Source organism: Mobula birostris, chromosome 10, assembly GCF_030028105.1.
Source record: "Mobula birostris isolate sMobBir1 chromosome 10, sMobBir1.hap1, whole genome shotgun sequence".
Lineage (NCBI taxonomy): Eukaryota > Metazoa > Chordata > Chondrichthyes > Myliobatiformes > Myliobatidae > Mobula > Mobula birostris.
Window position 1 is genome coordinate 102884500 of NC_092379.1, and position 13890 is coordinate 102898389.

The following is a 13890-nucleotide window of genomic DNA, read 5'->3' on the forward strand; positions in this document are numbered from 1 at the left end:
TTTGCCACAGGCAGCTGTGGAGGCTAAGTCTTTATGTATATTTAAGGCAGAGGTTGACAGATTCTTGATTGGTCAGGGCATGATGGGATACGGGGAGAAGGCAGGAGATTGGATCAGCCATGGTGAAATGGCAGAGCAGACTCTATGAGTTAAATGGCCTAGTTGTGCTCCTATATCTTACAGTCCTATGGATAATGAATTTAAGCAACACATTTGAAATTTTAATAGAAACTATGGAGTAAAATACAGTGGAATTGATTGTCTCAGAGTTGACTATAATGATTAAAACTGGAACAGATGATTTATCTGCCCTGCTAAGTACCAAAAAGGCTTTTTATGGAAGGATTTGAAAGTGGTAGTAGCAGAGATGAGGAGTAGAGGGATGGGTTGAAATAGCTTTACAGAATGATAAGCTTTGTAGAGGTAGTTGAGTATTTACCTGCTTTCTTTGGCATTTGCCTTGAAAACAAGTATACTGCACAGTAACATGTAGATATTGAAATGTAAGGTGAGTTTTACATATTTCAGAAGTAAGAATGCAGGAAATGTAATCATAGTGCTTTTTGACTAGAAAAATATATTTATCAAATGACTGCACCTCTAATTTAACTTAAAAGACAGAAGTATGGCCATTATGTAACTTTATTGGGTTACATAATTTCATTCTTGTTTAATCCTGGTTCAACTAAACCAGTTTTCCCTGAAAAATGAATGCAACTTTTATTTTTCTCCAGCTATGAAAGTTACGAAGAAACTGACCTGAAGTCAAATACTCGTGACACAACCTTTAGCAGTGGAGGATGTGATTATGAGTTGTCAGAAGAGGAGGATGATGATGAGCAAAGGCATGGGCCAAGTGTTCTTAATGAGGTTCAACTGAGTGAAGATGAGGAAGATAGTGAAGAATTTCATTCAATTGGAGGGGACAGTGATGTGGACTCGGATATCGAAGGCTGATCATTACATTTTGCTACCTGCTGGCAAGACTAGATGCATCAGCTCCATCCAGTGTTGCTATCATTGCGATTGAGGCAGACTTCATTGAATAATGTCAGTAATAACATCACAGATTTCACACTGGATTACTTGAGAAGATACAAGCAGTTATTCACTATATTCCTACAGTAAACCTTTACTATGATTAGGGATCTTCTGTAAATTTATGAGGAAATACAAACTCTACTAACAAATTGTGCTTAGTATCAAAACACATGAAACTCTGTATATAAGCTGGTTCCTGGAATATGTACAAAGATTGTATGTAAAAAAAAAAAACGAGTTTAGGAATTCTTACTCTCTGTTCATGAGGGAGCCCTAAAGAATGTTTTCTATTAGTGAACATATATCACAGACTTCATTATTACTGCTTTAAAAGCTTGTTTTCAACAGACTTCTCTGGCAGGAAACAATATTTGTATCTAAGAGATGGCAGTGTTATGTTTCTGAAGCTACAGCCCTTGATATTGCATCTATTTTAATACCTACTTTAATTTTGGTCTTTTTGTTATTACACTACCCTTTAAAATGAACAACTAAAAACTTGGCCTAGTCCCAAACTGAATACAAAACCTCGTGATCTGATGAACATACAGATGGATTGACTTCAACCTATTATGGAAAATTTGAATACTGTCTATCCAGTGTTATGCTAATTCAAAGCTATAGCCAAGAAGGAAATATATAGTAAATGAAAATGGAAAACCAGGGAGATTTAAGAATGAAACTCCAACTGTCCACCCTCCCCACCCTTGATTCAGAATTCAGAGAACTGTTGGTAATGAAGTAAAAAAGCTTAAGACCTTAAGTAATTTTAAAGTTAGGTTTTTTTTGTTGGAAGGATACCCACATAATGAAAATTTTGTTGAATAGTATCCATTTCTACTTGTCTTGAGTGGTTAGCTAAGAACATTTGTCTTTGGAAAATATGTTGATCTTTCTGTACAAATGTGTTTTTAGATTAATTTCTATTTATCATGATACTATCCCAGTGGCTTGTTCTGCAGTTCTAAACCATACCAAGTCATTGACACCATTTTTTTTTGTGTATTTTATGTGGTAGGTTGATTCAGTATTCTGTACTAAACATTCCTACTCTTGATCTCAGTATTTTAAATTTGGAATTCATTTCCTTGACATCTAGTCAGTGAACCACTGAAACTCTTGTGTGACTCCTGCATAAGAACTAACTTGACCATGATAAATTTGCAGTGAAATATTTTGTGAGCATTTAGTACTGGAATTCTTCTGTGGAACTACCACTTGGTTATGCTTTGCAGTTTGGTTGGTACCCCAGAAACTGTACAAATGGGTCAGTACCCTTGGGTTGGGAAATTTTGGCGTAAAAGATATCATGATTTGTATTTTACAAGTACGATTAAAGAAAAATATTTATTATTGTTGCATTTTATGATGTACATGTTTCAATTTTGTAAAACCTTGTAAATGGCCACATGCAGTTTTCCATTAAAATATCAGCTTCTGGTACTTAATTTTATTTTCAGATAGAACCTGTATGCCATGAACATCTCAGGAAAAGTTGTATTCTCAAGTGGTTGTTGCTTAAGTTTTGAATTCAGTTTTCAGAAGCAAGTAACAAACACAATGTCAAAAATCCTTTTTCTGTGTATACAGGTTACTTTTATTTGGGGGAGAGATTTTTTAATTTCATTATTATTCCTCAGACATTACTGTACATATATTTTGAGTTTTCATTGGTTAATAAATTCAATTGAATATTTAACTTCGCTAAATCAATTGTACCACCATTTACTTCCTTACTTTGAAAGTAAATGCTATATATACTCCAGCATTTACAACAGTGTTAGCATTAGTATTTTGTACTGATTTATGGAGAAAGAGGTTTTAAGAATAAAATTGGGTATTCAAGAGTTGGGGGCAGGAGCTGGAAGTCAGAGCATTCTGCGGTCAAAGGCTATCAATCGCCGAAGACAGGTCGGTTTGGCAGGCACTGAGGATGAAGACCAGTCAAGGGCCAAGGTCAGTGGGCCCCGAGGACAAGGGTTGGTGAGCCCACAGGTCAACAGGTCCTGGGGCTGGAGGCCTGTGAAAGTCCAGAAGTCAAAGTCCCATGATCAGAGCATCCTGGATCTAAATGCAAAAGTTGGTGAAGTCCAGAGATTGATGTTTGTCAGAGGCCTGATGTTTTTGAGTCCAGGACAGGTACTGGAGGTTGGAGGCCTGTCTGTGTGAGTGAGTGGGTGGTTTGCAGATTGGGAAAGGGGCTTGATTTGCTATGATTATGTTGTTGTTGCTGCCTGTGTTAATTCTGATGAGAACAATGTTGACGTGCTATGTTTGCAGTGGAATGTGTGGTGATATTTGTGGGCTGCCCCCAGCACATTCTTAGGTTGCAAATGATTCATTTCACTGAATGTTTTGAAGTACATGTGATAAATGTACTTCATTTGGCAGGAGGAGAAGATGGCGGCGCGACTCAGCCTGCAGCAGCCTCTCCGGTGAATGATATCTGTTATCTGTCAAGTAGGGTGCCGTGCACAATTCTGATTTGATGGAGACAGCCGTGAGAACACGGAGGAACATCTGTGAAAATTCTGAAATGCCAGCTTCACTGCTGCTGCTACTGTGTGATCCAGAATCTCCAGAGGGGAAGGCCCCGAGTCCTCGGCTTTGCTTGTTGCTTGGCGGCCGGGGCGGGGTCGAAGCGCTCAACAGAGATGGTGCTCGGTGTCAGAGGGCTGGTCGGAGGCTCAAAGTTTTCGGACGGACTCAGAGTTGGCTGCGGTCGGGTGCTTCCAATGCACCGGCAAGTTTGCAGCGCTTGGAGTTCATGGCAGGGAGAGTTTCTCCCTTCTACCGTCTGCGTGAGATGATGGGGCTATCGGGACTTGAGACTTTTTTTTACCGTACCCATGGTCTGCTCTTTATCAAATTATGGTATTGCTTTGCACTGTTGTAACTATATGTTATAATCATGTGGTTTTGTCAGTTTTAGTCTTGGTTTGTCCTGTGTTTCTGTGATATCTCTCTGGAAGAACATTGTATCATTTTTTAATGCACGCATTTCTAAATGACAATAAACGAGGACTGAGTGTCCTCATAATCTAATCTAATCTAAATACATAAATCTAAATCTGAAAGATAGCAAATATTTCTGTACTCTTAGCTTCTTTTGGATTAGTTTACAGTTTCCACTTCCATTTTCTTCAGTTATTAGCTACATTATTCACGTTTAAAGCAATGAAGAAGACTTATGTTAATTCTTGGTGTAACTAATAGAAGGAATTAGCTGGAGGGTAAGACAGTGAGGCTGAGTGGGAGTAGTTTAGAATTTTAAAATACTACACAAAAACAAGTCAAGTTAGGTTTGTAAGTACAAAGCTGGTGATTGAGTAGAATGTAATGTTGCCAGTCTGGCTTTAGAAACGAGTAGGATCCTAGTAGGATATTGACATTGAATATAAAAGTCAGGAAAGACTGACCGTATTTGGGGATATGAGGGAGTGTTTCAGAAGCAAATATTTTGTTGCTGGTTCCTTAGAGCCAATACTGTTCACTAAAAACAAGAATGAAGAAGTGGGACAGAGCAGGATAGGGAATTCTGGAATAACTGAGATTTTGAGTACAGATGATAGAGCTTTGGATTTGCTATAAGATATCCTTATGCATGCAAGATTCAGAAACTTTATCATCCAGGGCAAAGAATGAAGCGGGTCTTTACAATGGGGAGGGGACACCAATTCAATCTGTAGTCAAATAATTCACCTGGCCTGGGAAGCCATGGCAAGGTTACAGAGTTTATGGGAAATGTACAGTTGTATCTTCTCAGTACTTAATTTAGGCAAAACTTTACCTTAAAACAAATGTGAAAGGGTTGACAGATGAAAGCATGGTAGAGTTTACTGATTTAATCTATGGAAGGTGGCTACCTTGGATGTCACCAAGAGACAGGATGCGGAAGAGGTTGAGGCGAAGGACAGATTCTTATGACAATCCATAGAACACTCCTTACTGTCTTTGTGTGACCAAGCTTCCAAATCCCTGTCAATTTTCAACTTGTTTTATTTACACTGTTCCAAAGAAGCTCAAGGTACAACACAGCTGAGTAGGGCACATCTTCACCTTTGGGAATGCGGAATTCGATTCAACAATTTCAGGTAATCAGTAATCGTAGATTTACCTCTTGGTATTTTGTCATTCCTTGTAATTTAAGATATTATTCATCTTGTATTTACATTGCTGTACCTGTTGTGCTCACCAACATCTTTACCTCAACTTACGTCCTTCATTATTAACCTTAATCAGCTCTGCCAGTCCCTCACCCCCTCCTTCACTGTATCTCAAAACTCGTTTTCTTCAGCTTTGCCTTATTGAAAGATCATTAATAAACATTAACTCCTCTTGTAAAAATGTAGCTTGATTTGCTGAATACTTAAGTGCTTACTTTGAGGTCAATAATTTGCCAGGACTTTGACTTCATTATCTTTAATGATGACATTAACTGCCTTTTCAAAGTTAGTATAAATCTCTGATTATTTAAACAGATTAACTATATATTTAGATTTATATAATTATGGTATGTACAAATTTCATCTTAATTGGAGATTGGTAATTTCTCCAGTTCCCAAGTTGTTGGGGTACCTTGACAAAAGAAATGTTTTTCTTCTTTTTATTTTTCTGAAATGATAGCAATGTATGTCTTTAAAGGGACAGTTTCTGAGTGAATATAACTTTAGAGATCATAGCAAGATCACATGCAATATTGTACCTGCTTTCATTACGTGACTTGTTACTCTATTTACTATGAGTATTGAATATTTTTGCACATACTTATGCATTTCAATATTAGCTATCTTGGGATGTCTGGCAAGCTAAGTGCCCTTGCTTCATTAATGTCAAACCAAAATAGTTTGATATAGTTTCACCATTGTCTTATTTTCATTCATGATTTTCACCTAATAAAAGTATAGTCATCTTTTGTTCTTTGTACCTCACTAAGTTATCAGGTACTGCATTATTTCAGTTGTATGTTACCCTTGCTTTAGGGTATAATTTGATTCCATACTTTATTCTTACTCATGTACTTAATTGTTAGTTTGTTCATAAACTGATTATCCCACTGGGGAAATCTCATATCATGTTAAAGTCAGCCTAATCAGCCATGTAGCTGTTTTGCATGTTTCTTCATTAAAGCACAAAACGAAATTCAGTCAAACTGATGTCACAATTTGATAAATGAAAATAAACTATTGGGCTGTTAACTGCAATTTTCTCATTAAATATTAAATTTAATATGTCCGCTGCTTTGATTCTTGGATACTATTGGAAAACAAAAACAGTTGAAAATAGTTAGTCTTTACTCAATCTACATGCAAGTTAAAGTACAACATTCAAACTACTGTGCTTTAATTTCTGTATTAGTATTGTTTTTTTTCATAGCTGCAACCAGAGCTTAATGCAAAGTTCTTAAGTTTGTGTTGAATTCTGTTAACCTGATGTATCATCAAGTAAATTTGTTTTTAATCAATAATACGAACAACAGAAAATACCATCAAGAATAGTGAATCTGGCAGAGGGGACAGGGATGGTAAATAGCCCAACATTCTGACACTTAAAAAGTTCTTCCATTGTGGTCTCTCAAATGTCTGAGCTCAGTTTTGTGGTTCAGTACCATTTTTTCATGATAATACCTATCAAGCAAAGTGGACCACAAGTCAAGCTGTAAATAAACATAGTTAAGTAATTTCTGGATAGTCATAGAAGCTTCTAAGATGTATCTCTTTTTGTGTGTTGTATGATTGTATATCCTTTGGTATTATTTATTGCATGCAGTGCTTCTGATATGATTTCCTCTTCAGACTGGGCAACCGCTTTGCCAAGCACCTTCACTGTGTCTGCTGGGGCTGTCCTGTCTAAATCTCCTGATTGCCAGCCATTTTGATTCTGCTCCCCATTACCACGGCAACATAGGTCCATAGCCATCTCTTTTGCCAAGATGAGGTTAAACACAAATTAGAAGAACTGCCTTCTATTCCACATGAGTATTCTACAACCTGGTGGTGTGAGCACTGAACACTCCAACTTCAGGTAAACTCCTACCCCCATCCCTTTTCTCTTTCCTCCTGATTTTCACAGTTTCTTTCCTCCACCCACCAAACTCCATCTGCCTTCTCTATATTCTAAGCTCCATCTTCCCCTACCATCAGATTCCACTTTTTTCAGCTGTTTGTCACTTTCACTTCAACTTCTGGCCCTACTTGTACATCCCTCCTCATACTCACTTCCCCCTTCCCCCATCTGCCTATCACCCCTTCCCCACCCAAACTCCCTCACCTGGATCCAACTCATGCCTGCCAACTTTTACTCCAGCCCTTCAGCTTTTTATACTGGCTGTTTTTCATTTCAAGATGAAGGGCCTCGAACCCAAAGTAGTGTTGTTTCAACATATGCTCCCTGAACTGTTGAGTTCCCACAGCTTTTAATGTATGAGTATTCCAGATTTCTTGTGTCTCCCTGGAATCTTAGCATTTGCTGTCAGAAGTTAACCATTTCAGCATCTTATTTCCAAATAAATAATCAATGTATTTACAAAAGTAGTGTTCTTTCTCTTTAATTTGATATTAATGTCATTGATATTCTACAACTCTAAAATCAATGGTGGCACAGGGCAATCTACAAAAAGAAAGTATGATTTCTGTTTCAAAGAAACTGGTCCTTTTAGCCCTCTTCCATGTGACTGTCGGCTGACCTACTCTAACTCCATTTTTTATGTCCTTGATTTGAATTGTTCTGCACCTGTCCAAATGGCTTTGAAACATAATTGTATCTACCTGCACCAGTGGCTTGTTCCAGCCCTCTGTCGAAAAAATTACCTTGCAAGGTAATTCCCCGAAAAAAACTCCGTGGCATTTTTCTTTGCAGATTAACAACAAGGTTCTTGGATAAAATGGAGAAGCAGGTACCTGAAATCCAAAATAAAAACAGAAGATTTTGGAAATCTCATCAGGTCTGCCAGCATTTTTAGAAAGCGAACGGAGTTAAACTTTTCATGTTGAAGCCATTCATCGGAGATTTTTATACATAGAAGAAAATCTTCAGCTGTAAATATTGTTTCTCCTTCCACAGTTTGTGTCAGGCCAGCTGAATATTTACAGAATTGTCGGGTTTTTACAATATTTTCCAGACGGAATTAGTAAAAATGTTACTGCTTCCAAATACCTCCCCCCGCCCCCCGTCAAGAATTATTTGCAATTCGCCACTGTGTGTATGTGCCGGTGTTGGGGGCGGGGCGGGGGGGCAGTGATAGTAGTTGGAAGTGAACGTTTTGTTCTTCCAGCAAACCCAGTTAATCTATTCGGAAACAACAGGAATTCTGCAGATGCTGGAAATTCAAGCAACACACATCAAAGTTGCTGGTGAACGCAGCAGGCCAGGCAGCATCTCTGGGAAGAGGTGCAGTCGACGTTTCAGGCCGAGACCCTTCGTCAGGACTAACTGAAGGAAGAGTCTATTCGGACACAAGATGAAGGGTGTCGACTGCCCATTTCCCCTTATGCTGCCTGATCCGCTGAATTCCTAGAGCGCTTTGTGTGTTTTTCGTTGATTGTTTCCTCTGAAATCACAATATTCCTGTTAAAGCCCTAAACCCTAGAGTTACACGCCAATTAGCTTTCGTTTCAAAAGTCATAAACTAGTTTATTTTTCTGAAAACGTTTTGATATACAAATGAAACGTCCATTATTTTCTATCCGACACGGCCCCAACCAGACAAACATTCTCGACCTTTCCACACAATTGCCTTTGTTGCGCATGCGATTCCCGCACCGTCGCATTGCTGCTGCGTAATAGTACAACATGGTGAAGCAGCGAGAAGCGAGACGGAACTTTCACGCTTCAATTGCCTAGCCCGTCCATGAAGAAGTTTACGGATTTTGACCTCTCTTAAACTGTTACGGGACAAAGAACGACATTTCGCGGATCATCACCAGCGAACACGAATCCATCAGACAAGAAGAAGTAGTTTGAGCGTCGGTGTTAGAGTGGCGGCGTCATTGTTTCGCGAGCGTGGGGACTTTTTGCTGTGAAAATAGTGCGGGCCAATCGTTCTTATTCCGGCCGCCATCTCTCCGCGGAGGGAAGGCGGATCTGGAGCCGCGTCGCTTGTTGTTAACGTGAGGGGGAAACGGTGGCTCAGAATCGGAGGAGCAAATCGTGTTCGCCCGCCCCTTGTAACGGAGTGTGGAGGAAAGTAGACATCTCTGTGTGGTAGTGGGGCTTGGGGCTTGAGGCTTCGGGCGGAACCTCGAATCGGGGCAGTGAGTGGAAGGAAAAGACTCCCCGTGGTGGAAACGGCCCGGAGTGAGTTAAACCAGCAGCAGGAAGATGGCGGCGTCGGTCGGCGGTGTGGCTGACAGTACAGGTAGGAAAGCCCATGGGGAGCTGGGCGTTGCTTTCCTCGGAGTGATCGGGTGTACTGATCTCTGTGAAATAATCAAAGTCTTACATCGGTGCTGCATTTCATTGGTGGGGTCAAAACTATAGTTTATTAGGATAATCTTCAAGGAAGCGGGGATAGTTACCAGCAAAGAAATAGGCCTGAGGACTGCGTTGAAAGTAACATGATACATTTATATACCCAGCATTGGTGTCGTGAACATGTAAACTGTTTCGAAAAAGTTTCTAGTTCTCTATACCATTTAGAGGAGTTTAAATAAATATAGGTGGAACAAAACCCGATGAGGTAGCAATGAAATCTGTGGGTCGGTGAATAAGGTGAGCTGGTGTGTTTTATAAAATTTCAGGTATCCACAGCCCAGTACGAGAATATTTGTAGATTTACAGCTTTAGATAAATTTCTATGAACCAGAAACTTAATTTGGTCAATGTTTTAATAGATGGAAGGAGAATAAGGAAATTGAAAGAGGCTACTTGAAGTATCTATGGGGGAAATTGGATTGGGTCAGAAGAATGTTTGTTTCTTAAGGGCTGCTGGAGTTTTGGGTATTGCTATTGAATGTTGCCTTTTAGCTCTTTGAGCCGACAGGGCATTCGGTAAAATTAAGATTGATGTGATTGTACTTTCAACTCTGCAGTCCTGCCTACCCTTAGAGTTTTTTCAGCTCCTTGTTTATCATGAATCTGTATATTCCGTATAAAACTATAATTATACAAGTTGGACTGTTAGACCATAAGGCGTAGGAGCAGAAATAGGCCATTCAGCCCATTGAGTTTGCTCCACCAGCCCATCATGGCTGATCCTGAATCCCACTCAACCCCATACACCTGCTTTCTCGCCACGTCCTTTGATGCCCTGGCCGATCAGGAAATGATCAACTTCCGCCTTAAATATATGCATGGACTTGGCCTCCACCGCAGTCTGTGGCAGAACATTCCACAGATTTACTACCTTCTGGCTAAAACCATTAAGAGCTGAGTTAACAAGTTCAAAGTAAATTTATTATTAAGGAGGGCAGAAGATGAAAAGCTGCAAATAAAAAAAAAAGTAATAATAAATAAATAGATAGGCAGGCAATAAATTCTGCAAACATGAGATGAGTCCTTGAAAGTGAGTTGTGGAAACATTTCAATGAAGGGGCAAATTAAATTGAGCTCAGGATCCTGATAGTTGAGGGGTAGTAACTTCCTGAACCTGGTGGTGTGAGTCCTAAGGTTCCTGTATCCTTTTCTGATGGCAGCAGTGAGAAGACGTGAAGACTTAAGGCTGTAGGTGAGAGAGGTCTGCAATTAGCAAAAACAGCTAAATGATTTAGGAGCTCTTCATCATTTGAAATGTTTCCTTAAGTTTGTGGGTGAATGTTTCATTCTAACTGTTAGCAGCCCAGATAGTTGTTTGGGGGTTTGTGGGAGTAGGTTGAGGTTTGAACAAATGAATTTTATGGCAGAAACTATTCTGTTTTGATCATCCCAGTTAGTGGGAAGCAAAATTATTGTGGCTGTATAAGACTGAAGAATGGAAAAAATTAAACGAGATTTTCCCAATTGAATGGCAGGGTGGTTAATGGAGAAGAGTGTGGTTAAACATATTAATTTCCTTAGAAAAGGAAATGTCTTATTTGTGTAGTAATTTTAAATTATTGTAGATACTTGCACAAGATGGCTTCCTCATCCCACTATGCATGATATATGAAATACTGTGTCAGTACCATTGTCACTAATGTTTTGATATGGTATAATCCTCAAATGCCTCATTGCATCTCTTGAATTGATTTAGAATCTTGATAATTGCACTTTAACATAACTGACCTAATTCTGTAATTTTGTTCATGCATACCAAATCTTTTTAAAGATGTCATATTTTCTTGGAATCGGCATTCTTCTAGAATAAAAGTAGCAGGGACCAAGACCAATCTTGCTTTTGTGTACCCTGTGTGATGTTTAGAAGGAGGAAATGGGTTCAGAAATAAGTGGATTTAATTTTGCTTCATTAGTAATATGTCCACTCAAGACTGAACTCGCTTTTTGGTGTGGAATTTCCCTATGTCATAAGTTACTATTGTGGAAGTTTTTTAGGGGTTTTGTGATAATAGGGTTTCCTCAATAGGTTGTGATAATGATTCATTAGGTTAGTATACTTAGGTTGTTTCAAATACTGTATCAGATATTGGGCTACTTGTGTGAATTATGATTGTAACTAAAAATTGAGCTTTTCCAAAATTCTATTAATTTTAATTTTGTATTTGGCATAGTTTAGAGATTTTGAGCTCATTTGGCAGTTACAACTTAGTATGTTACTTTAAAAATTGAATTAAACTAATTTGTTGAGGGAAATAACTTTCATCTTCTCTCAGTATTGGGTTTTACTGCAGCAAAAATATTGGACCAAAATTCTTATCAGTTTACTGATTCTCTGCTGTTTACCTCCTGAAGGCTGAACTTGGTTAATCGCTTATCACCTTTGTGTGAACATGAAGTTGCTATTTATTTACACCATGATGAGTGCTACTGATTTTACTGTAACATTTGCTTGTTGCAGGTCAAACTATTTCTTTGGGGTGGATTGACCCAACCTATTAATAAATCATACTTTACCTTCATGTCTTAAAATTTTTGATTAAATAATGCCTATGTTGCTTTGTATGCCCCTAATAGACCAGTTCTCCATCGGTTTCGCTCTGGCATTTTCTCAGCCAAGTTCTTAATAGGAATGTTTTGTTTTGTCTCGAATATTACATTTTTCTCAATAGGTTGAACCAACTTGTTAATTGTAGAGCACTGATTCTTACATTACAAGTAACTGACTCGTCATGATAATGGTAGGAACAAAAGGTGAAACCAGTTTCTTCGTTTAAAGTTTAGCCGTTAGAATAACCACACTGAAGAACGTATTCACCTTTTTGAATCTTTACTATATGTAATAGCAACTGGACCCACTCTTCCTGTAACCCCAAATTCCTTCCTTTCAGAAGCTTAACAGGTTGGTTTTTATATGCTATTGTACTACTTGAGTATATCTTGCAGCATAACAGCCTGCTGTCATTTTTTAAGCTATTATTTTGACAATTGTCTTTATTCTACATCTCCCTTGTTTGCGAATGAACAGTTCACTCTTTGACCTGAAATATCGGTTATTTATTTCCTTCCACAGATGCTGCATGACCTGGTTTCTTTCAGCATGTTGCTTTACAATCCTCTGACTTGTTTCATACATATTTGACTCCCAGTCCTGCCCTTAGGCTTAAATATAAATTTTAAAGCAAGCACCAGCTTGCTTGTTTTTCCTTTCATTTTGCTTATCATTCCAGAAGTGACAAATGTCATTCGTTTCAGGTCTGGCAGAGTTGGCACATCGTGAGTACCAAGCAGGAGATTTTGAGGCAGCCGAGAGACACTGTATGCAGCTTTGGAGACAGGAGCCTGATAATACTGGTGTGTTGCTGCTGCTCTCTTCCATTCATTTTCAGTGTCGCAGACTGGACAGGTAAGTTACAGCATGTACGTATTTCCATTTCAGAAGCCCTCCAGGGTTTTTTCGATACAGAATGTAGAACAAAATTCTTTTAACAGTTAACACTGTAATATAGTCAAAGTAAGATTTGCTATTTTGCACTTTTAGGATAAACTTGTTGGCAAATGAGTTCAATGATGACTATACAAACTGCATCTGATACGAGGGGATCTGTGGGTATAGTCATGAAAACCCTGTTCTACCAGGAATTCTTTTCATTTTAGGTCTGCTCACTTTAGCACTCTGGCTATTAAACAGAACCCGATGTTGGCTGAGGCCTACTCCAATTTGGGGAATGTCTATAAAGAGCGAGGCCAACTTCAGGAGGCTATTGAACATTATCGGCATGCTCTCCGGCTAAAACCAGACTTCATCGATGGATACATCAATCTGGCAGCAGCATTGGTCGCAGCAGGTGATATGGAGGGAGCCGTACAAGCCTACGTATCTGCTTTGCAGTACAATCCTGTAAGTTAGCACATGCTTTTTGGTTATGCGGTAACTTAATCACATTCATTTCAGTTTATCATGCAAGTGTAGTAAACTGCCACATTTTTTTTAAAGAAAGATATATCAATAAGCATGATAGAATGATGTACATTTGAGCTTGGGAGAAAGTGACTTGTGAATGACAGCAGATCTTGGATAAGAGTTGACAAAAGAATATTTAATGACAAAGGAGACCAAAAGTGAGTGCAGACGTAATTTTAGTAGTTCATGCCCATAGGTTTCAACAAGTTAGTGCTAAAAATAGTCTGTGAAGCAATTTTGGAAATTGGGGATTTTTAAATGCAGGTTTAAAAGATGTTTGAAATGCAGTTTCTTTACTACTGCATATAAGACTTATTCTAATCATTTCCTGTAGCCTGAGATTATGAATGCTTGTCTCCATGAGAGGAGAATGTTATTACAACACTTGCAGAGTTAATTTTGAACACCAAACTGTT

The 13890-nt window shown here is 38.7% G+C and overlaps 2 protein-coding genes and 1 long non-coding RNA gene across 5 annotated transcripts in view; 2 read left to right on the forward strand and 1 right to left on the reverse strand.

The window, feature by feature from the left end:
• taf1 (TAF1 RNA polymerase II, TATA box binding protein (TBP)-associated factor) overlaps window positions 1-2402 on the forward strand; it is a 158148-nt gene extending 155746 nt beyond the window's left edge. For both annotated transcript variants that reach the window (XM_072270737.1, XM_072270738.1), the window contains one exon: window positions 735-2402. In XM_072270737.1, coding sequence (XP_072126838.1) covers window positions 735-957 — 223 coding nt within the window. In that variant the 3' untranslated portion in view covers window positions 958-2402. The remainder of the gene's footprint in view (window positions 1-734) is intronic.
• LOC140204217 (uncharacterized) overlaps window positions 1-9222 on the reverse strand; it is a 57071-nt gene extending 47849 nt beyond the window's left edge. The window contains exons 1-2 of the long non-coding RNA XR_011887561.1: window positions 8761-9222; window positions 7809-7940 (exon numbers count right to left, since the gene is read on the reverse strand). This is a non-coding gene — a long non-coding RNA (uncharacterized lncRNA). The remainder of the gene's footprint in view (window positions 1-7808; window positions 7941-8760) is intronic.
• LOC140204216 (UDP-N-acetylglucosamine--peptide N-acetylglucosaminyltransferase 110 kDa subunit) overlaps window positions 8816-13890 on the forward strand; it is a 48594-nt gene continuing 43519 nt past the window's right edge. Inside the window, exons 1-3 of one of the 2 annotated variants that reach the window (XM_072270740.1) lie at window positions 8816-9397; window positions 12766-12916; window positions 13168-13411. In XM_072270740.1, coding sequence (XP_072126841.1) covers window positions 9361-9397; window positions 12766-12916; window positions 13168-13411 — 432 coding nt within the window. In that variant the 5' untranslated portion in view covers window positions 8816-9360. Of the gene's footprint in view, window positions 9398-12765; window positions 12917-13167; window positions 13412-13890 lie in introns of those variants that run through there. The other variant, XM_072270741.1, reaches the window with a different exon arrangement.